Source organism: Cyrtonyx montezumae, unplaced genomic scaffold (genome assembly GCF_038088225.1).
Source record: "Cyrtonyx montezumae isolate F1298 unplaced genomic scaffold, pur_monq_1.0 scaffold_3, whole genome shotgun sequence".
In the NCBI taxonomy this organism is placed as follows: domain Eukaryota; kingdom Metazoa; phylum Chordata; class Aves; order Galliformes; family Odontophoridae; genus Cyrtonyx; species Cyrtonyx montezumae.
Window position 1 is genome coordinate 59,518,543 of NW_027072034.1, and position 19,499 is coordinate 59,538,041.

Consider the following 19,499-nt stretch of genomic DNA (forward strand, 5'->3'; position numbering starts at 1 on the left):
CAAAGGAGCAAGAGAGAGCTGGGGCTCCTCTCAATATATATATAATATTTTTTTCCACAAACAACTATTTTCTCAAGCTCCTTGTAGTCTTTGACACAACTTAAAAGACACAAAGGTTTGAGAAGCTGGACAAAACTCTAGATACATTTTTTAAGCTACTTCTATTAACACATGATCTCAGCACTCAAAACTCATCTAAATCAGGAATTGCAGGTGAGACACCTTCATAACAGTGACAGCTTCACAGCATTGCACAGACAATCCAAAAAATAGGGTGACAAAACTGTTAATGACATCCATAGGTTCATGCTGCAAGAACCATATCAGAAATCTGGCTTCAACAAAGGGGAAAAAACAGCTACTGCTTCTACAAAACAAGCAGCGATATAACATTATCTCGGAGGCTCTGACTTCAAAATAAGAATCTGACAATGACCATTATGATTTTACGTACTTGTATCAAAATGAAAAAAGTGATTTTAGATTAACTATCCTTTCTTCCCTAATAGCTTTAATATTCTGTGCACTGCAGCACACCTGTACTGCTTCTAACACTAGGCTGGAAAACTAGACTTAGAAAGATACAGGATCTGCCATTCAAATCATCTTCTGTGCCTGCTTGTGTGTGTTTAGGTTGCAAGAAGCTTCCATGGTGCCCAAGCACTTATGACAGGAGAAATCTGTCAGATCAATGAATAAAAGTATCATTAGGTTTACTGCTGCAGTTTGTTTCCCACTTGGATAAGAAATTCTTATCTATGAACAGAGTCCTGTTCAAACATGATCAAAATTGACTGAGACCTTTAGTCAGTCAGCTGCTGTGGAATTGTAGGACATACCCTTCTATAACAAACACACATATTTAAGTTAAATGCATCAGATAAGCTTATTCTTCTGCATCCCTCCTACCCTCAAATGACACTCAAGCTTTCTCTATCTTTTATACTTGCCAACAAATCAGCATTTTCCTTGAGTGGCAGCGTGTCCAACATGATGAGCAGTTTCCAAACACAATGAATTCTAAGATAACGTCCTATGTATTTAAAAACAAAACAAAACAAAAAGAACAAGAAAAGAAAGCCACAGATTTCTACATTCAGAATTGTAAAATATTACGCTTTTTTGCAACCTCTCCATTTGTGGAAGTACTTTGAAAACATAAACTAATTGTTGGTTTTGAAAGCTTGTCACTGCAATCCCTCTCATTCCTCCTCTCCAAAAAAGATCATGGTTCACCATAGCTTGCCTAAAGCCATCAACCAAACTATATATAGGCTAGCCTTTGCTAACCATAATATCCACAGACACAGGTTCCTTGGCTTGCCTCAGAGCCAGACCAGTTGAGGACATAGGAAATGGTATTGCCTGGCTCCCAACCCAGAAGCCACAACATTTTTTCCTGAACAGCCAGCAGTTATTCCAGTACCACAACTGTGGGGAAGCAAGGAAGGGAAATAAAAAAAAATAAAATAAAATAAAACCTGAAGAAAAAAAAACCAGGAGCAAACAGCAACCAGCGCCAGAATACCCATGCTGGAGAGCAGGCAGTGTTAGAAAGAGCATGTAAGCCATGGTATGCAATTCTAGCCCTTGTTCATCCTCCTGGGTGCATAATTAAGCCAGAGTCCTTTCAACTGGGTTCACCCTTAGTGAACTTAGTGAACTTGATCAGCAAACTCTGTTCACCATCATTTGGCTATAAGTAATAAACTTCTTCTCCAGGAGATGCAAAACTAGTGACCCCACTACAGCTGTGGAAGGAAGAAGGGGGAAGTAACTGCAGACTTTCCAAATGCTTTTACTTGGAAAATGTGTATTTGGAAAACTGCCCCAGGAAAACTGAAGGACTGTTATCTCCAAATCAAACTTTCTCAATCCTCTACGCCACACTTTTAAAACTTACAGCTGCCCAAGAGAAAATGTGTTAACTGGCATGTTTAACCCTATAGCCAGTTGTCAAACACAAGAGAGGTATATTGTAAAAGATGTTTTCAGTCTATGGTTGGCTTTCTCCATGGATGAGGAACGCTGTAGTTGCATTTAGCAGACAGATCTTCATGCTGCTGCTGCCAACAGTGCAGTAGCTACATATGTCACAATAACCAAATGCCTTTCCATAGATATGCATTCCTATGGGCCCACTACCACCACAGCCTGCAAACTCAGACAGCCTCCGTGCAAACTTGAGCTTATCAATCAGTCAGGCCTGTCTACGTTGCCCCCCTTCTTTCACTCCAAAGCCACCCTGAGTCAAAGATTAATAGAAGTCCTACAGTTACAGTGTGGATATGTCCCTTTGTGGCTCTTTTCAGTGTACCATAAATATCATATGAGTGAACAGAAAGCTATTTAATGCACAGACTTCTTCAGAATCTCAACAGATTGCAAAAGTAGAAACAGATGAGGGGTACACAGTCAATTGTTGACCCGGATCAAAGCCACAAATGCACAGTAATATCCACTAAGTACTTCAACACAGCTCCAAAAACCTCTTTGTGAGGGGAAGTTATGATATGCCACCAGCATGAGTAAAAACTCTACTACAGTTTTTATCAGTTGTAAAGAACTCAGATGGCACCAAGCAAGTGTATTAAAAAAATAGGGAAACAGAAAAAATGGGCAACATGCTGATGGCAAAGTATCTTTTTTCCTACTGGAGGCTAAATGGACACGAGCTCATCAGACATGAAGCAACAGTATGCATTTCTCAGATAGGGCAGAAACTTGGCAAGAGCTTGAAACAGAGCTTGGGCAAAGCTCGTCTCCAAAAACACAAGGAGACGTGCATCCAGTCCTAAAGGAAAGGACAGTTCTGTGGCTGAAATTAGATCCATCTAAAAAGGCTGTACCACTACTCAATGCTCCGTCTGGATTGCTGGCCAGGGGGAGCTCAAGAGATAACAAAGTCAGAAGAACAGAAATAAAAAGAACTGTCTAAAAAAGAAGCCTTCTCAACCATCAAAGCTCTTGTTCTAGAAGAAAATGGAGAGGGAAAAAAAAATGAAATTTATCCCAAATACTTAAGTTTTAAGGGTTAGTTAGGACTGCATTCTTCTGACTATTTAGTTAATGTGAAATATTTAAAATCAGTAGGCATCCATCCCTATATTACAAACAAAAAGAATTTCATCGTAACTAATATGACTGCCTTCAAATTCCCTTCGATGTAGTAACAGCAGCATAAAATTATGTCTTTTTTTGGTTGATAAGCAGTTACAAAAAGCTCTTCCATGATTATTTATTGGTGTGGAAATCAAAAAAATGCAAAAATATGTTTAGAAGAAAGCTGCAATTCAAAAGCAGTAAAACTAGAGAAAAAACCTCCTTAACGTTATTGAGTATGTAATTAAACACTAAAAACATATTAGTGAAAATGACAAAAACACGTATTAGTAAACTTGTCAAGATCAACACTGGCCTAAGAAAGAAAATGAGCTTTACAATGAGAAATGATGGTAAACTGGAGAGAATCATTTAAGTGTAACACCCTGATTTAGTACACAACACACAGAAGACATGAAAAAACCATCAGCAGATTAAGATTGGGGAACAAAGGAAAAAAAAATACTGCTGATAGTAGTAAAAACTGTAGAGCGGGGCATAAAGAGTAAGGGTATCACTAGCTGCACTGTATCTGTCTAAGGAACAAGCTTGAACTCCTGGTGCAAGACATGAAGATGTAATCACCATAAAAGAACATGAACAACATGATACAGTAGCTGTTGAGTACAACCAGTGACAGACATGCACTACTCAGAAAAGATCAAAATTGAGACAAAAGTGGTAGATCGAGTGAAAAGTAAGTGTGCTAGTCATGCTGCAGTCACGACAAAAAATCACGTGTGTGTGAATTCTGAGTGTAAGAAGGGCGTCAGGAAAGTAACAAAAATTTGAGGACTCTGGTCAGATGACTGGACATTCAGAGCTGAGCAGGGGATGGGAGGGAACTGTCTAGGGAAAGTTGGACATAAAGCGGCACCAGATAGGAACAGTTTTATGTAACTGTGACAGTATAATTTACTAAGGAAAAATGGCAGAACCCAAGTTTGTATTTCCATCGAACATTTATTGGTCAAGATGGCAAGATACTATAGAAGTGGATTTGGAAAATAGTTAAGAAGTTATAGATGGCAAGTCACTAAAAATAAGTATGGAGAAGTGATCAACATTGACTCAGTCTGAATTTTACATAACACCACATCTTCAAAACAGCTCTTTAATTAGCATTTTAATGAAGGATAAACCAAAGAATTAGCAACTTCACCTGATGAGAATGTGAAGCCAGGATGGCTCTATGCAAACAAAGCAACTTCTCTAGTCAAAGTGCTTCGAATCTCTCTTCTGTCCCCAAATCCACCTTTCTTTTTCCACGAATCTAAATTCCACAAGATTTTTTTAACTCAGTGTTTAAGATCAAAGGAAATTATCGAAGCCAGAAAACTGAATTTAACCCCAAGCAATACCAACAACAGATAAATAGCAGGTTTCAGATAATTTAAAACATTAATCTCAACAATGAACCTACCTACATTTAGCTCATTTTAGAAAGCATCAGCTCTGATAATTTCTAAGAACTCTGGAAGTTGTCTTATAAGTCTGAACTAAACATCACCAACTGTAACCAAATCCTCTGTGATTCAGGGCCATTTCAGTGTTTTATTATTTGAAATACTTGATTTAATAAGTAGATACTACTTGAGAGACGATTAAACATCTTCCTTAAAATGTCACTAAGAAACTTCCCCTCTTCTTTTCAAACACAATGAATTATAACATGAACTCACATCTAACACTCCTAGTACAGAAGTCTACTTACCAGAAACACATTCAGACTAAGCTTACCAGAAACCACAAGTGAAAATGTAGAGTACGTTTCATCAAGCTTACTCTATGTATTTATTAAGCTTAAATGGGTTCACATAGAAAAGGGAAAAAACAACAACAACAACAACAAAACCAACAGTGGTGGGAGTTACTTCCAAACATCTTTTCTCCTCCATGTTTGCATTGAATGCACACTTACAACTCTACTCTTGCCTACAACTCCCATTCTTTCCACATTTGTCCGGTTTAAAATTAAAAAGTAAAGGAATTCCAACAAATAGAACAAAAAGATGATGGGAAGAGCAGAAAATCCGGAAGAGAACTTTTTACAATGTTGCCACACAGAATATTGGAACCACATTAAGAGGTTTATTTTACCATCTCAGTATTTCTCATTGTTAAACCTCTACCTGAGTACATAGAGTGCATAAATGACTGCACAATTTGCCAATTTAGGTCATCAACTATCCCCAAAGCAGTTAGCTGACAATTTTAAAACCCCTGAAACTTCTGACTTCAAGAACTTTCCCTTTTCCTCAAGTGTTTGATCTGGAAGTAGCCAGCATCAAAGATCCACCTTCAAAAGAGCCTGAGATTAACAAAATGTAAAGCCATACTATACCACACAGTCTAGCCTACTCAAGATCTGGATCAAGTCATCCTTAGATGAGTATGTAACAGAAATCCCATATATGATGTATTTAGATGTAATCAGGATCTTAAACACCACCGACAGTGAGTTTGCTCTGTCCTCTTCCCCATCCTCACACACTGCAGCTACAGTTTACTGCTTTCTTGAGAAAGCTGTGTACAGCCTCTCTGGATAAGAGGACCTTCAATGCACTTTTACCTATTACAATGTTTAGTGTGACATGACCCCTATGAAAACAGGCTGCTGCTGCTAACACAATTGACAATTCATACAAATACTGAACCGTTCAACAACAGACTTCAAGTTGAATTGTAAGTACTTCGTAAGAACATCACCTGAATTATCAAGTGTCTCAAGTCAAGACTAGATTTAATTCACGTTCTATATTCACCTGTAAATTTAACACCAGTTACGGACAGAAGGGCTCCAAAAGTAATGGCTGCCGTTCCAAGTGAAGCCAAAGCCAATCATTTCCCTTGTCATCAGCATTCTAAAGGAAAAAGATGCCCAAAGGCACCGTTTATTCCTTTAGGTGCCTATCACCTCAGTTCACTGGCTTCTGTACAAGCTGGAGAAGGGACACAAATCAAAACACTGTTATACAGTTGTTGCCACTGTTTGCCTTCCTGAATGTTTCAGGGACAAAGCTATCAGTATTATGAAAAAGAAGGGCTTTGCTGTTTTGCAAAGAGCACGCAGCATCACAAGTGTTAAAAATGCAAGCTGTCTCCCTGTCCAACCCTGGATAGGTGATAGCAAGTCTGGTACTTCTCCCTGCAGGGAACAGATAGCTGTCTGACACGACACACACACACTGGCAGCTCAAAACCCGCAGAGATTCTTCCACTGTAATTTCTCTGGACACATTCAGCATGCTAGATATTTTTCAAGTCAGCTTTCACACTTCTGTAATTGGGGAAAAGCTGTGAGGCAGGGAAGGAAGCTGGCACTACATGCCTTCCAGAAGACAAACACTACTTTGGTTGAGAGCCACAAGCTGTGAAGAGCATAGACAGTTAATTTCAATATTCCCAGGGTCAAAGCTTCAGTCTTTGGAGAACACACATCCAACCCTCCAAAACATCTTCAGCAGTCACTGGGTCTTGGAATATATTGCAGTGAAGATCCAAACACTTCAGACATAGGGTGTACAACTAGCACTAGATTGGTCTAAGTCACTGAGTGAGTGAAATATTTTAACGACTAGAACTAGAGATCTGGTTCCTAATATTATTAGCTGTTATACTCATCACAGTTACCCTCAGTGCTGAATAATGAGAGGTTTTTTTTAAGAAAAAAATGAACGTAGTAAGCAACAAACCACAAAGATTTTGTGTGAGGACTGTGGTCATAATTTTAAAATCCTCCTGCTTTTGCAGAAAATTAACTGACCTCAACTCTGAACCAAAACAGCATGTAGGGTGGAAATCACACTGTTTTCATTATATTGGTGTGCACAAGTGAAACTGAACCCTGGCAACTTCTTGGCCAAATTTTTCTATTCACAATATATACGTATGTTACTCTGAAAGTAATGCCTCCTACTGATTTCCATGGAAATTACATAAAAGAGCACAATAACACTATTTGGGAGAGCAAATTCTAAGCTACAAAATACTATCTTTCAGCATAGTCACCACCAGCAGCTATGAATTTTTGCCAGCAACGAACAAGAGCTCGCATGCTGTGCTGTATCTGCACCAGTAGAGGTGACCTACTGTTTCACAGCTCCTATGATAGCTTTTTTCCTAGGAAAATGCTGCACACACAGTTCAGAGCGTGGTAGGACAGTCCAGCTAGGATTGCCAACATGCTCCATGTTCTTCTGACTGGTATGGGGCTTGGTGTTATCATGTTGCATGAGAAAGGTTGTCATTTTCTCTGCCTGACTTTGGAAGTTTGAACATTCAGCTCAGTCAGCACTGCAAAGTAGTGGTCAAAGGTGATGATTTGTGCAGGAAATCCAGAAGGATCACCCCCTTCCTATCTCAAAACACAGTGCACATCACCTTAGCTTCTGTGTCTTGAACATTTTCTTCAGTGGGGAACTCACATGTCACCACTTCATGGACTGCCATTTTGACCCTGGCTCATAGAGGTGACATCCCATCACCAGTAATGTGGCTGAAGGTGACAGTTTCCTGGATCATATGGTATTGGTTCAATAGGTCCTAACAAACTTGCATATGATATTGTCTCCATTCCTGTGTGAACGTTTGGGATCCCCTGGCACAAACTCTGCCGTATTCCAACATTGCCATCATCATTTCCAATGCACTGAAGCCAATATCCAGCTCCATACATAGTTTAGTTTCCTAGCAGTTATCCACTGATACACATGAACAAGCTGATCAAAATGCTCTTCATTTTGTGGTGACAGCTGTGTACAGCCATCCAGATTGTGACTTGTCTTTCACAGCACTTTTACCACTGCTGAAACAAACTGCCCACCTCCTCACTGCGCTCACATCTGCTGTTTGGTCTCAAGAAACGTTCAGCAAGTGTTGATGAATATCAGTGGGTGCCATTTTTTCTGCGTGGACAAATTTAATTCCACACCTTTGCTATCTATGCACTTCCCTTCAGATGCCACTGTGTCAGACTGCCTCTCTGCTGCCATCTGTCTCACCACAACAAAATGTATTGGGATACTGATGGGAAGATTCAACCTCTACTGCCATACCACCAATATCCTCTAACACCGGGGGCCAACAGATAACGTAGAAGAGCAACCCTTGTCCATACATATTTATATTTACACACATACTTACAGGTGGATATTCAAAGCTGACTGACAAAACTTGTTTCATAATCTAGATAAGTATTAAAACTGGTTAACTAGTTCAAGGGTTATAAGCATCACAGTCAAGTCAAATCACCACTTTATTACTATCAGTCTATATACTTCTCAAAAACCATGTAAAAATCAAAGTTCAATCTGATTAAACATGCTTACTAGATAGGTAGGAGAAAAAAAAAAGAAAACCACAGACTCCAAACTTTCTGGCTTGCTCACTTTCCTGGCACAACATAGGCATAGTGCAAACTAGGGCAACCACATCCGAAGAAGGAGAATTCACTTTAGCGCCAGTAGGCAGAGTACTTATTACCACCCTTTCCTTGAGTTTTTCCAGTGAACCCTCAAAATAAATGCTGCTGCAGCATTTACAGAGGCTGCCCACAACTTGCCTGGGCCAGGAATCCACACACAGAGAAACATGAAGGTCTCAGTAAACTGCATACTGGGAGTCTTTGCTAATTAATACAAATAGAACCAGTAGGTGACAAAAAGTCTTCTTGATCTCCTTTTGAAATCAATGGAATGGAAAGCAGCTCACTGGAGAGACCCTATACCTAATTAGACCTACACCTAATCACCCTACAGACCAATTAGGTAACTAATAAATTAACAGCTAACTAATAAAAGCATAAGAGTTCCCCTCCCTCCCATAAGTCACAAATCCACACTAAGTCTGCAGGCAAGAATCTCCACTTACTCTGTTTCCTGAGTCCAAGCCTTCTCCTCCAAAGATGCTTTGGACCCATTTCTATAAACATTGGCCAAGCTTCCATTTTGCTTTTGAAACATAGCAGCCAGAGTGTATCAAGAAAATATTTAATGAATGCAAGATTTTCCTACAGCTGAAAATCTGTTTCATGCCATATTTGTTCCTAGTCTATGAGGTCTTTGTCACCATTCCATAGGTGTATAATCCACCGACCTTGCCCTGCTCTTTATTCAGCTTTCTTCACTGGACAATGAAGAAACTGTGACTAACACCACACTTTTCATCCTGAGTAAGTATTCCACGCACTCTAGGGACAAGGATCTAAGCACTGACTACTGCAAGCTGTTAACTGCTTCCTACAAGGCCGAAGATAGCATCACATTCATCATTCTCAGAGCATGACTACAAGCAGGGCCTTCCTGTGGGACTCAGGTACCAGGACCAATTTTTAGACTACAGTTGGAAATAGACAGCATACAGATCCACCAAGGCTTACAGGCTGCAATGGTCCCAGAGGGATGCCAAAGTACAACTGTAGGTACTTAGGGATACTACAGAACCAAGTAAGAAGATGCCCGTCTCATTCACAAACTGGTTAATGAAGCAGCAGCTGGCATATAAAACAAAAACAATTTTGCACTGCATCTGACAAGACTGCACTGCTAACTAAGGGCTCACCCATATATTCTTCTGCAAACAAGCTGCTGCTCTGCAGGGTGCATCTGGTAGTTAGCCTTCCCCTGCTGCTGGCTGGCATCCTGACCTTCAGGTTGCAGAAGGAGCAGCCCACACCACCCACTGGTCTCACCCACAGTCCCACTTCCCCACAGCGCAAGCTGGCCCCTCAGTTCCACAGCCAAACTCTGCAACTACAGTTTGGATCCTTAAGTTCTTCTTGCAATTTGATAGTCCTGCTTTGTTCTTTTGTTTGTTGTGGTTGGTTTTTTAAAACTCCACTAAGAAACTGCCCATGCCCTGCTTCAAGAGGCTTGCCTTTATTAACAGGTGCAAAACAGAAGGTATTCTTTATATATGGGGTCATAAGGCTCATTAGAAGCAAAAACATGTGACATAATTATGTACAGAATCTCCAAAATAGCTTCACAAATATCTATTCTTGTTTTTCCTCTATTTTTATTGAAACTTTGTACAGAAGTTTTAAACATTTCCATACAATACTTTTAGACAGGACAAAATGCCATGGTAAAGGAATGTAAACTGCAAGAAACACAGTCTGAAGTATCCAAATACTCTCTAATAAGAGTTTTAGTTTCAAGACTAATGCAGAAGGCGAAATAATATGCGTACAGTATACAAAGAACAGTATACACAGGGCCAGCAATGCTAACTATGAAAATTTTGCATCAGATTTACTTCAAAGATTTATAGCAATATGATAATTCTATACACTAGACCAAAATTAATTTATCATACATCATTTCTATGACAAAAAGCTTGTCATTATGGACAGTAGCAACTTACAAGTATAATTAAGCTGTATTAATCTCATTAACACTTCTAAAACTATATTCCTACTACAATAATTTTTTTTCAGTATATTGTCTTATAAGATCTTAACAGACCTTTAAATAACACTTTACCAAAAGAGACCTGGATCCATTATAGCGATCTTATCTACATGCCTATTTGGCTTATTTCAAAACAAACAAAACAAAACAAAAACAGAAAAAGAAAAAAAAGAAAACAGGGGACAAGGAAAAGGCAGATTTCAAATGCTATGTATCATATCATTTGTTTTTGGTCTGAGATGCATTTTAGTTGAATAGTTAAAAAAAAAGGCAGTTCATTAACTGGTATTTTATATAAAATCTGCAGAAAAATACAACAGCAACAAAAAACAAAAATACTTCACAGATATCTAAAAAAAACCCCATTATATCAGAAATACAAGGTAAAGCAGCATCACTTTGACACTGTGCTTCAAAAATAAGAAGATGAATGAAGACTGCTCTAGTGATATTAGAAAATTTGCTTTCTTCTTGAAGAAGACTACTAACATTTTGCACAGCAACTATTTTTATAACCACCTCATTTAAAAACGTGTATTCATAGACACAGAGAATTGTCATATCATTACCATTTTTGCTCAAAGTGTCTGACTTTACACAGTGAAACTGATAATGCTAAGTGTCACCAGATGTCACTATACCATGAATTCAATATTATAACAGAAGTGAAGCAAATGCCTTTGAACCAACACCATAAAAGAAATAATTGAAAGTGTTTTTTAAACAAAACAAACCACTTCGCAAAACAAGAGAGTTCAGAGATCTCACAGTGAAATCAGAAATCCTAATTATATATGTTTACATTCTAGGACTACTCTTTACCTTAGGCCAATTAAAGCACATTAAACCATTTAATTATATACAAACATTTTCTTTAAAAAAAAAGAAAAAAGAAATTAAAACATTGCACACAAGTTTGCTTTTCAACATCACGTAACAAGGTTAGTTTTATTTTCAAAACAATTACATTTAAGGGCACAGAACATACAGAATACCAAATTAACAGGTGAGCTTTTTTTTTTCTTTTTCTTTTTCTTTTTTTTTTTTTTTTGCTTTGCTATACATGCTAAATCCAAAGATTTCCTCAGAAGTGTTAGAGCACATCAGCTCTAACTTCCTCCATGTATCCTGTTCTCTGAAAGGGTCCATCTCCCAACACCTCCTTTATCTTAGGATTTAAAAAAATATATATCTAAAAAAAATAAAGCTGTATGTTTTAAAGTGGTAAGCATCTTCTGCTTTAAACGTTCACGCAGAGATCCATTGATGGCTCTGCCCATTTACCATAACCTTGTGGGAAATCCTTTCTGCTACTCAGTTACAGTACTTTCATGACTTGCATCAGAAGTCTCATGCTGGCCCTTCTGGGATAAGGGTGAAGCACAGATTTGGAGAAGTAAAAAAAACAGAAGCAGTATACTGAAGGCCATTTTCAATTTCTTACAAACTCTCACCATTTCCTTTCAGGTATTAGCAAAAGCTAAGAGGAAAACAAACAAAAAGAACAACAGTAGAAGTAATAATTAAAAAAATAACTTTGGCAGAGAACAGCATCAAATCATTCATTTAAAAAAAAAAAATTAAATAAGACTAGTCTCCCAGAACGTACTATTAAGCACTCAAGAAGCCACTCTCTTTTTAGTTTGTTTGGTTTGGTTTTTTTCTTCTTTTTTTAAAATAAAAGGCTTCTAACAGATTTCTGAGAGAAGATTCAAATATCTTAACAGAAAAATAAGTTAAGGGTAAACAACAAAAAAACAACAAAAAAGGTGTAGTTCCAAAATGACTTCTTCAAGACTGTCATTCTAGGTTCAAGGCAATAAATAAACCCCTCTCCGCAGAGAGGGAAGCCAAGCATCCCCCTGGCTCTGCCCCCATGCAATTAGCCAGTGCCACCTCAGAGGAGGCCAGTCATCAACATGTATGGAACCGATTGGCCATTATGGGATGAACTGCAGTTTTACCAGACCAAAAAGATGGTGTTCAGACCCAAACGTATTAACCAGGATTGTGTGTAGATAGTGACCATAAAATTAGCAAAGGCATGTTTACGCTATAAAAAACTCTCGAGCAACTTCTTAAGCTATAGTCTCTAACACTGGGTGAGGCATTTGTTCACCAATAGTTTGCATGAAGCCTTAAATTTTGGGAGGATAAAGGGATTTTATTAAGTGGTTACATGCAGCAAAGAGTATTGGACAAGTTCTATAACCTCTAAGACAGGGAAACAACACAACGGAAGAGGCTGACATTAGGCAGAGAGTAGAAACGTTTGTAAATGACTCAAGAGGAAAAACAACACCAGATAATTTACTTAAAAGCTTCTTCTCAGTAAAAGTTTTAAAAGTGAGAGTATTACTTCATGAAGATTCTAACTGCCTGTCAATTATCACTTACATTGATTTGGCAACTTGTTAGTTCAGCAAAAGTAAGAATGTATTAACAAGAATATTGAGTATCTTAGATTCAACAGTCAAAGGCTGCACTGTACATTTGAGAAAGATTATGACTCCATATGATGATCAAAGGATCAATTTCACCACGGATCTGACTGCAGTTATACTGATTAGGATACATGCATCCCATGCATTGACTATTTAAATAGAACACTGTTCTGTTTAAATAGCAAATGACTTGGGGGAAAAGGAGGGAAAAACACCCTGGGAAAACACATAAGCAAATTGCTATTTAGGTGGCACTAAAAGCCATGCCTTCAGCTTCATAACTACATAAGGCACCCTGGAAAAAAGTAAGCAAGGATGAAGCAAGGGCAGCCAAGCAGAAGGGTCCCTGAGCTAACCTAACTGCACAGGTTAGGTGATAATGCATTTGTTAGTATTTGAGCCAAAAAGACTGCTCTGGAAAACCCAAATACCAGCTGCTGATAGAAAGACAAGCCAAGTTAGTAAGGGACAGTGCCTGGCGTGTGAGTCTCTCCTCCCTTTTGCCAAATCTGGCACATTAGAACCTAGGCTTTTCAAGAAAATGTCAATAGTGTGAGGCTTGTTCTTATCCTACAAGTCATTTTTCACATCAGTCAAGCTCTTAGATTATTTTATCCTGCATAGAAACAGTTAACAACGTTTTATGTCTTTTACATACAGTATCGTTTTTTCCCAACTCAACCCACTAATGAACTTGAGATTCCTTTAACATACTTCGTACACTAGAATTTATCATTAAGAAAGATTTAAAATATTTTTTTTCTGAATGAAGTGAGCCACAAGCTGGAAGAAAATGTGTCTTCTCACACTGGTATTTACACGAAGACTCAGGTATCGTAACTCTCCTCTCTCAGATATATTCTGATACGGTTCCAGTTAGTGTTCTACTTCACAGCGGCAACAACTAAATGAAGTGGAGGAAGGTGAGACATCCCATCCTCAGACTAAAGCTAATGGGAGTCAATTAATTTCAAAGCAAACAAACAACAAAAAAATCCTCCACAAAACCAAGCATTGATGAGTTTACCTGAAAATACACATCATGCATCATATTGCTAAAAGCTATTTAGACAGCCTGCAGCTTACAGGACCCACTCCACTGTACAGGAAAACAAACCGTCTCCAGCAGTCAATGGCAAGATTAACCCAAATTTTACCTCTACAGAACTATTTGTTCTCAAGTTTATTAAGAAATTTGTCTGTGCCGAGGAAACATTTCTGGACCCTTAAAACACATTTGACATTGCCAGCATGGCCCCTCACAGTGTTTCAGCCTGGTCAGTTAAGTTCTCCCAAACAATTCCCCAGACAAGCTCAGGAGCAAAGACTGCTGCAGGAGTTAGTTCCAAAGACAGCCTGGATGTGACTCTGGAAAACAGGGACCTTCCACCTCTTTGCCTCATCTCCCCTTCCCCTCTCCTTTGTTTTCTCCCCTTCCAGACTCAGCATACAGCAGTGGTAAGGCTGTGGAGCATTCCCTTTTACACACACATCACGGAGGAAAAAGAGTTGTATTTTAGTGTGTTTACCAAACTTAAGATATGTAAAAATCTCACTCTTCCCTTTCTCACGTCATAGAGCCTATGTATAGATTTTTCTCTATAAAGAGGTTAACCCTAATTATGTCAGCAACAATGTAAGGCAGAAGTGTTGGGGACTGTCAACATTGAATGTATATTCTTCCACTTCAGTATACTATAAAATGACAATAAAGAGAATCTTTTTTCACCTCCCTATTCCTCACTCTTCCATTGCCAGTTAGTCACCTCCAGGGTTTCTTTCTTTTAAATATAACAGCTTTTCAGTACTGCAATTTATAACGGATAAAGATCAAAAGATAAACATTTCCTTAGAGGGAAGAACGACAGAAAGCTACTAACAGACATCACATCTGAAATTACTACAAGAAAACTATCATTCCGTTGTTGCCGTAAGAGAACTGAGAAGCTGAAAACACTGGAAGTGATGAGCAAAATTCATAAGTATTATGTTGGCCAAGATAACACTGTTACGTTCGTTACAAAGAACAACGACACAATGATGCGCATCACAACTTTGCATTTAAAACCTTCTGACACAGCTTTAATCATCCATATTTTACACAAAGGTAAATGATTACTTGTTATCTTCATCTTAATGTTGACTGAACTCTAGAACTGCCTGACTTCAAACACAGCCACCTGCCTGCCTTTGGTATATTTACACATGTGTACATGGAAAAAAGAAAAGATTAGTACTGCAAACAGGGGAGAGGGGGAAGAAAAAAGGGTGAAAGACACCACACAACAAATCCTGCGTTCAGCAGATAGGACAACATGTTTCAAATGGTCTCTAAATATGCTAAAGTTGAGCTGATTTTACAATTATAGCGTAAACAATGCCTGGGTTGCAGTTATGTTGTTTGGAAAGAATAAAAATTAAAACAAAAAAATCTCCAGAGACCTGTATCAACTTCTGTATGTTTAGTCATACCCTTAAAAGTTCACTATTCACTCACAAAGAGAAATAGACAAACATGAATATTCCAAGCGAACAGACACAGACCAGTCCAGTATTTAATAATAGTTTAACTTTTGGAGTCTCTTCCAGCATTTGTAAACAAACAGTCTCTTCCTCCATCTCCCGAACAGCTCTCTTGTTCATGTTTTTACTTTTAAAGCCACAGAACCAATCTATGAATTTCAAATGTCTCTCTTTATCATCAGTTTCTTCCTCGTGCTTTTTCTCACCCATCAAAGCCGCTTGTCCATTCGAATAGCAATCAACTGGTGTCTCAACTTCAGAGTGACTTACAGAAATCACCGGGTTGCTGTCATCTCTGCAAGTAACCAGAAGATTGATATCCTCAGGCTTAATATTTTTAAGGTTGTCTTCAGATTTGCCATTTGGAATGATATGATTAGCATTTTCATTGCACCTCAAGATGTTCTTCTCTTGTATTTTGTACCGTTCCCCCTTTGCAGTATTCTCTTTTACATTCCTGTTTCTCACAGCCCAGAAAGTGGTTGTTCGAACCTGTTCCTTTGTAGGCGGAGGTGTAAGAAGGCTCACTATAAAGGTCACAATTCCAGTGATCCAGAACAGAGCTGTAGCAACATACATGTAATGGATGTTTTTGATAAAGCTTGGCCTAGTGTCTGGCTGGTTACACTCCGGAGCACGATAGATAAATGCCAGTATCAACCGTATTGCTCCAAGGATGAACCCAGCCATTCCACCATAGAACGCTCCCTGTTCATTGCAACGCTTCCAAAATATACCCATAAGAAACAGAGCAGCCACCGGTGGGGTCAGATAGTCTGCTACCTCTTGAATATAAAGGTACATCTGACCACCTTGCATTTCAACAATTATGGGGACCCAGGCAATGCTTATAACTACCATGAATGCCACAAAGACTCTTCCTACAATCATCAGTTCTCTAGACGTTGCACTCTTCCGAATGAGTTTGTAGACATCAAGTGTGAATATGGTGCTGGCACTGTTGAATATAGAGTCCAGGTCACTCATCAGTGCAGCAATCATCACAGCCATCATCAGTCCCCGAAGACCAACCGGCACAAGTTTCATCACCAAACGTGGATAGGCAATGTTAGAGCATCCGGCTCTGCTCCCACAGACTTGAAAACAGTGTTCTGGATTAATGCAGGCGATATCATCTGCAAACAGTATCCGTGAAATCATCCCCGGGACAACTATAATAAACATTGGCAGCAACTTTAAGAAGCCTGCCATCAGAGTGGATCCTTTGGCATGAGCAATGTTTTTTGCAGCTAAAACTCTCTGCACTATGACTTGATCAGCACACCAGTACCAGACAGATGCCGGAGTCTGTCCCAACAGAAATCCAGGCCAGGGAATATCTTCATCTGTTGGCTCACGCAACATTTTAAGAGCGTCGGGCTTTGGGTCCACATTGCAGGAATTGGTATTGGAAATGTTGTAGGTTAACAAGATAGACGTAATATTTGGTGATGCTAACATGTACCTTCTTTTAACTTCTTCAAACCCACCAACCTCCATAATACTTATGATCATAAGTGTGAGGGCACCAATAATCATAAGCAGAGCTTGAAGGGTGTCTGTGTAGATGACAGCCACAAGACCTCCGGTCACAGTCAACAGTGCAGTCATTCCAATAAGGAGGATTACTGACAAATAGAGATTCCAACCTAGTGATTCTTGAATAAAAAGTGCCCCTGAATACAAGTCAACTGAAAGTTTGGTGAAGATATAAAGAATTAGAGACAATGCTGCAAAATAGATTTGGATTCTATGCCCTCCAAAACGCTTGGACAAGTATTCCGGCATGGTGTACACTCCTGACCGGATGTAGACAGGGACAAAGACCCATCCTAAAAGCTGCAAAAGCATTAAGGCGTTGAATTCCCATGCACCTACTGCAAATCCACTTGCCGCTCCAGATCCTGCGAGCCCAATGAAATGTTCACTTCCAATATTGCTCACAAATAAAGATGCACCAATCGCTACCCAGGTCATAGAACGCCCTGCCAAGAAGTAGCCACTTACGGTGCTTCGATTGTATTTCCACATGGCAAAAAAACCTATGCACATTACAAGCACGAAGTACAGTGCCACAATGGCAATGTCTGCTGTTTCCAAAGAAGCCCTCATTTTTGTAAACAAAATGACTTCGCACAGCTGATGTCCACTTCTCGCCCCCCAGCAAACGTCTCTTAAGCAACACGTGAACCAGTTAACATGTATCAACACTGCGGATCAAATTCTTTGTCCCTTGGTTTGCTGTCCTGATGCTGGTGGTTGTGGTACATTTAGTTTCTCCGCTTCTCAAATGGAAATTTGGAACTTAGCACGCACTTTTAATCCACATTCCACAAGAGCATCAGCCTTAACTCAGTTGATGTAGGAGAAATTCTTAGTTGCAGCTAAGTTTAGTGAGGCCTACTGTACCAACCCTGCAAGGCAGCAAAGACAAAAGACAAAGATTGAATTAGAGGAGAATTTCATGAAGTAATGAGAAAAAATTTGAAGTCTAGTAAAACAATGACTGAACACCACAGATTTTCCCCCTTAAATTTCCTGCAATCCATATTGTATTTAAGCAATCCATAATACACACAAATTCAGTACTTGTAAAACTAAGGAGTTATGCCTTTTATAAGTCAACTTTAACAAGCACCTTAAGATGCACAGCAATTCCAGACTATTGAGTGACCCAAATTTCCCCCAAACAAGGCAAGAAACAGAAATACATTTTCATTAATCTTTGCTTTACAGTCTCTTGACTCTGCTTCTCAAGCCACTAAAAAGGTCTTCCTCTTTCAGACAGTCTTAGGGAAAAAGAAAAAACACAAAGGAACTTTAACCTGGCTAGTCATCTCCTGTATTGCTCTAGCACTGCACCTACAAATCTTAATAGATCCTGATGTCATACGCATGCACTCAAGACGCAAGCTGGATACTAGAACTACAAAGACATAATGCTGTCAAGAAACAACATAAATTTATCGTCACCTGGAGAATCAAGGTTATTCCACAGGTTTTAAGCAAGCTTGCACCTGCCTAGAGTACAGATTATAATAGGGTTACATTTCACTCTGAAAGCTCTTCATGCATATTACACATCCTCTGAGTGAAGAAAAAGTCCTGCTCATCCAGATGACAAAAGCAAAACTATGCCACACATCCAGCTTTAGGGTATCTCTATCTTCCATGTGCTTTTTGACGTCTGCACCCATGTGGCTTCACCATCCTTTGGGAGCACTCCAGGTACTGCGATGAAAAACTGGATGGCTTTTGGTAACTTCCAGTTCCCAGTACAACCCATCTGTACTCAAGCATGAAAAGGATCACATTAACACCAGAGGCAGGTTTGGAGGCAAAGCATATCCTGTTGTTCTATTCCTGAACCCCCAAATCATGCCCTGTTCTACTAAAGCACACCAGTGAACACGGAAACTCATTTAAACACCCAGGATTGAAGGGCTCAAAGTGGAGGCAAGGGGATAATAAAAAGATTTGCCGTCAAGATAACTGAACAGGTGGGAAAGAAAGGGGGCATTAAAGAGCTGCACAATGATTCCTGTCTCTGCTGTGGAGACAATACGTCCCTTTCTCCCGATTCTGCTTTGGAAAGTATCATTTGCCTACCCACCCAAAATCATTTGATGACTTATGGGAGGGCCAGACATGAAGTTTTTCTGCTCCCTCTGGTAAACAAGCACAGCCTTGGTATTCAAGCTTATTACAGAGAAGTAAAGAACAGGGACTGAGAACGAGAAATGGTGTCATCCACTAACAAAGGCAAGCACACAAATCACAGATAAGGCTGATAGACCTTATGTTCACCTTAGGAGGCCTACAAACATCAGTTTTAGGCACTCCGCCTTCTACTTCCTTTGCAAAAGTGCTTGGATACCATGCTGAAAGCACACCTTTTCCTATTAATTCACCTCTGATTAATACAAACACACGGATAACATACCACTATTTGGGTTGTTTCCCCTTTGGTACTTCCCCTAGCATATTCATTTTGCTTTAAAAAAAATTAAAACATTAA

The 19,499-nt window shown here is 39.2% G+C and overlaps 2 protein-coding genes across 2 annotated transcripts in view; both read right to left on the reverse strand.

Annotated features, from left to right (window-relative positions):
- MRPS6 (mitochondrial ribosomal protein S6) overlaps positions 1-19,499 on the reverse strand; it is a 45,188-nt gene that overhangs the window by 13,461 nt on the left and 12,228 nt on the right. The gene's annotated exons all lie outside the window — the stretch shown is intronic.
- On the reverse strand, positions 12,947-17,887 carry SLC5A3 (solute carrier family 5 member 3). The gene has a single exon (XM_065741711.1). It carries the CDS (start codon positions 17,591-17,593, stop codon positions 15,452-15,454), a length of 2,142 nt encoding a protein of 713 aa, XP_065597783.1. The 5' UTR covers positions 17,594-17,887; the 3' UTR covers positions 12,947-15,451.

Bases quoted from the DNA above. Each gene is read 5' to 3' on its own strand.
- SLC5A3 (XM_065741711.1), bottom strand. From the start codon at position 17,593: ATGAGGGCTTCTTTGGAAACAGCAGACATTGCCATTGTGGCACTGTAC.